Source organism: Carcharhinus amblyrhynchos, chromosome 27 (assembly GCF_965287045.1).
Source record: "Carcharhinus amblyrhynchos chromosome 27, sCarAmb.v2.hapA, whole genome shotgun sequence".
Classification (NCBI taxonomy): Eukaryota; Metazoa; Chordata; class Chondrichthyes; order Carcharhiniformes; family Carcharhinidae; genus Carcharhinus; species Carcharhinus amblyrhynchos.
The window spans coordinates 540,607-545,179 of record NC_137350.1 but is presented as its reverse complement, the minus strand read 5'-3'; the positions used below and the strand labels follow the sequence as shown (position 1 = coordinate 545,179).

Sequence of the window (4,573 nt, the reverse complement as noted above, 5' to 3'; positions counted from 1 at the left end):
GTGACTCCAGAGCCAATGTGGTTGAGTCAACTCCCTCTGAACTGAGGGGCTCAGTAGTCAACTTCAAGGGCAGCTAGGGATGGGTAACAAATGCTGGCCAGCCAGTGACACCCGTGTCCATGAAGAAAGAATTCTGGTTCCTTTCTGGGAAGAATCTGTCATCCTTACCTGGTCTGGCTGACATTGAAACTCCAAACCCACAGCAAGATGGTTAACAACTTCCCTCTGAAATGGTCCAGCAAACTCAGTTCAAGCACCATTAGGGATGTAACAAATCCTGGGCTTGTCAGTGACATATTCCAAGGAATAAATTAAAGTTAATTACTGAATTATGCAGAGATAACAGTTCCATGATAAATACTGGATTTTATTTCGACACAATTGAAACAAGGATTCCAGAATCCCAGTCAGTTGAGGGTGAGCCTGTCAAACAGGTACTCTCCCATACCATTCTCAGGGGCTCCCAGTCTCTTCAGGTTGGTGATGTGATCTTCAAGCTTCTTGATCATCTTCACTTGTTCATCCAAGTAGTGATTCTCCAGGAAGTCAGACAGCTGGAAACAGGAAAGACAGAAGAGAAATGAGTGAGTTATTGGCAATGATCTTTCCTGGATGAGAATCTTTGGCACTGGGGAGGGTGACAGTTCTGTATCTGGGTGAAAAGGGGGCAATTCTGGCTCAATGCCCAGAGACCAAATCAATTCCATTAAACTGGGAGTGAACGAGTGCCTCAGGAACAGAGAGCTCTCAATGTCCTGGGAACCGTTCAGTAATCCAGATCTACAGTGTTTCTATTTACAGCAGAAGCTGTCTGCAGTCTGCATGAGAAACCCCCAAGGAGAGATCCCAATATCAACATCCAACTTACATGAGGGTCAGTGTTCCCAGAGGAGAGTTTGTGCAGATCCAGCAGACTCTGGTTCACATCCTTCTCCATCTGCAGAGCTCTCTGCATTGCCTCCAGACCATTGCCCCACTCATCCTGCTCTGCCTTCTGGAAGGGAAAAGGCAGACATGTCATTCACAATGGAACCAAGACTAAAATAAGTAGGGATGATAACTAGAATGTTACAAAGGAACTGATATAGCCAGACTCATTATTCTATTAAAATCAAAGGGAATTATTAGGTATCCATCAAATCCAACCTTGACACCCTCCAGGATGACTCTGCCCCCGCGTTTATTCTGGAATTCCATCAGTTTCTCAGCGTGTTCCCGTTCATCGTGTGAGTGCTCCTTGAAGAACTCAGCAAAGTGACTCAGGGCAACATCATCCCGGTCAAAGTAACAGGACTGCAGGGAGAGAGAGTCAGATCAAAGATTATCCAGGGGCCACTTGGAATTTAGAACAAGCACCACAGGTCATTTCCTTACTCAAATGGAGTCAGTTAGTTTCAAACATCAGCCCATGTTTAATGTAACAGTGGGACATCCTTTCCTTCTCCCCCACCGTGGGGATTTCACATCATTGCTCATCTCCAAACTCTGGCCTGGGCCTCAGGATCTCCCTCTGACTGGATCCTGAACTTCCTAACCCACAGACCAGAGTCAGTAACGATAGGCAAAAACACCTCCCTCATCGTCATCCTCAACACCAGTGCCCCACAAGGCTGTGTTCTCGGCCTCTTCCTATACTCCTTATACACCAAGGAGTTGTGGCCAAATTCCCCTCCAATTCTACTTAAGTTTGCTGATGACACCACTGTAGTGGGTCAGATCTCAAACAACAATGAGACAGATTATTGGAACGAGGGAGAATCTGGTGAGGAAACAATAATCTCACCCTTGATGACGATCTGTTGTTTTGGTCACAACTTCCTGAAGTGGAAAGGAGAACATGCCCCTGTCCACATCAATGGGGATGAAGTAGAAAGGGTCAAGAGCTTCAAGTTTTGAAGGTGTTCAGATCACCAGCTATCTGGTCTCCCCCCTCCACACTATAGTTAAGAAACCCACCAACACCTCTTTCTCAGGACTGGAGAAATTTGGCATGTCAGCTCCAACTCACCAACTTTTACAGATGCCCCATAGAAAGCATTCTTTCTGGTTGTATCACAGCTCGGTATGGGCTCCTGCTCTGCCCAAGACCGCAAGGAACTACAAAGGGTTGTGAACGTAGCCCAATCCATCACGCAAACCAGCCTGCCATCTATTGACGGTCTACACTTCCTGCTGCCTTGGCAAAGCAGCCAGCAGCATTAAAGACCACAAACCCCAGGCACTCTTCCAGAGAGATATCAAAGTCTGAAGTCACATACCAACCAATTAAAGAACAGCTTCTTCCCTGCTGCTGTCAGACTTACTTTGCATCAAGTTGATCTTTCCTTACAACCTAGCTATGACTAACACTACATTCTGCACTCTGCCTTCTCTATGAAGAGTATTTTCATCTGTATAGCAAAGAACAAAATACATGTCATTGTTTATGAATGTGACACTAATAAATCAAATTAAGTAGAAAAACTTCAATTCAACCCAGTTTATTGTTGCTGGGATGATTTAGCCTGGGGGAAAGGTCAGTACAACAGGATTTACCCATTTCAAATGGCAGAGGGAGGAGAACATTCACATGGTCACCCAATTAGATTACTCCATCCAAGTGGGATAATTGGATTAGATCCATACAGCTCATGAACCCTCCAAGGGGATAGATTCAGGCCTGCCTAGTCCACTCCACACATTTAAACTCTCCCTTAAAAAAATGTATCTTCTGTTAGAAACTTCACAGAGCCTGTTTCAGGTGGAAACTCTTCAGAATCAGGTCAAGTTATTCCAGACAGGGAGCAGTCTGCTAACAAGACCCTGTCCCTCAGTAACATTTATCAGCAACAACTATCATTTAAAGCCCAATTCATTGGTAAAGATATTGCACCTGCTCAGAGCACAACCAGACCATTATTTTAAATTTAAACCCCAATCATCACAAAGCCTCACCATGGAGAGGTAAACACAGGAGGAATAGAGCTCCAGGCTGATCTGCTTATTCACAGCATCCTCACAGTCCCTGTGGGAGTTCTCACACACTTGGGAAGCCATCCTGACTCTGAGACAAATACAAGTGGGACCAACTCACCTTAAATCCCCAGACTCACATCCCAACTGATCCCGCACCATTCCCAGTAACCAATCAGAATGACAAACTCATTAGAGGGAACCAATCAGGAATGGGATGATCATTTGGACCAGGAAGCAACCTGATTGGATCAGACAAGTGCAAAACTGCAGCTCATGGGAAGTGAAACTGACCAATCATGTTCTTGGGTTGAAGCAGAAGGAACTTCCTGCGGAGCTGCCGGTCCCAATGGAATCAGTAATTTCTCATTCCAGGACAGCTGAGGTTGATGGGGTTGGGGTGAGGCCTGGGGGAGTGGACTCACTCTGACTGTCTACTTCTCTTTCACAATCTTGTGGATCCCTGGGTCACCTCTACAGAGGGCGTGTATGGCAGGTACCCACCAATATACCTGGTGCCCGTCTGTGGGCAGTCAGCACCGAGGGTATAGACTGCCTTCCAGGTTCATTCACAAGATCCTGCTTTAGTCGGGAAAGTACCTTTTTGATTTACTTTACCTTCACGTTGGCATCATTTTTTGATTGATTGATGGAAGGTGGGTGTGATTGGCTGGGCCGGCATTCATTGCCCTTCCCCAGTTGCCCTTGCACTGATTGGCTCAGCCATTTCACAGGGCACCTGAGAGCCAACCACATTGCTGTGATTCTGAGTCACATGGAGGCCAGACCGGGTAAGGGAGGCAGATTTCCTTCCCTAAAGGACATTCCTGAACCAGATGTGTTTTTCCCACAATGATCTCAAGGTCATCAGTTTGAATATTCTTTACTGAATTCATATTCCATCATCTGCAGTGGTGGGATTCGAATCCGGGTCCTGCACAGACTCCGGAAGCACAGAGATAGTAATGGGCTGGAACTTTTATTGCCCATGCTGGTTTGATCCGACAAGGATATTATTAAACTAGAAAGAGTGCAGAAAAGATTTACTGGGATGCTGCCAGGACTTGATGGATTGAGTTATAAGGAGAGGCTGAATAGACTGGGACTTTTTTCTCTGGAGTGTAGGAGGCTGAGGGGTGATCTTATAGAGGTGTATAAAATAATGAGGGGCACAGATCAGCTAGATAGTCAGTATCTTTTCCCAAAGGTAGGGGAGTCTAAAACTAGAGGTCATAGGTTTATGGTGAGAGGGGAGAGATACAAAAGGGTCCAGAGGGGCAATTTCTTCACACAGAGGGTGGTGAGTGTCTGGAACAAGCTGCCAGAGGCAGTAGTTGAGACGGGTACAATTTTGTCTTCTAAAAAGTACTTAGACAGCTGGTCGGATAAGATGGGTATAGAGGGATAGGGGCCAAATGCAGGCTATATGGACTAGCTTAGTGGTTATAAAGGGGCAGCATGGACAAGGTGGGCCACAGGGCCTGTTTCCATGCTTAAACCTCAATGCCTCGATGACACCATTGCTTTCGTAGGGTCTGATGTTGAGGGAGCTCAGTGTAACTCCCTCCTGACTTTATATCACTGTGCTACTACCTGTAAAGTGTATTTATTAGTATCACAA

At 45.9% G+C, this 4,573-nt stretch overlaps 1 protein-coding gene across 1 annotated transcript; it reads right to left on the bottom strand.

Moving 5' to 3' along the window:
• Positions 1 to 407: 407 nt before the first annotated feature.
• LOC145358990 (ferritin, higher subunit-like) lies at positions 408 to 3,036 on the bottom strand. The gene is made up of 4 exons (XM_080213347.1): positions 2,935 to 3,036; positions 1,147 to 1,293; positions 869 to 994; positions 408 to 554 (listed from the first exon to the last, which is right to left on the bottom strand). Exons 1-4 carry the CDS (start codon positions 3,034 to 3,036, stop codon positions 408 to 410), a joined length of 522 nt encoding a protein of 173 aa, XP_080069473.1.
• Positions 3,037 to 4,573: the final 1,537 nt, after the last annotated feature.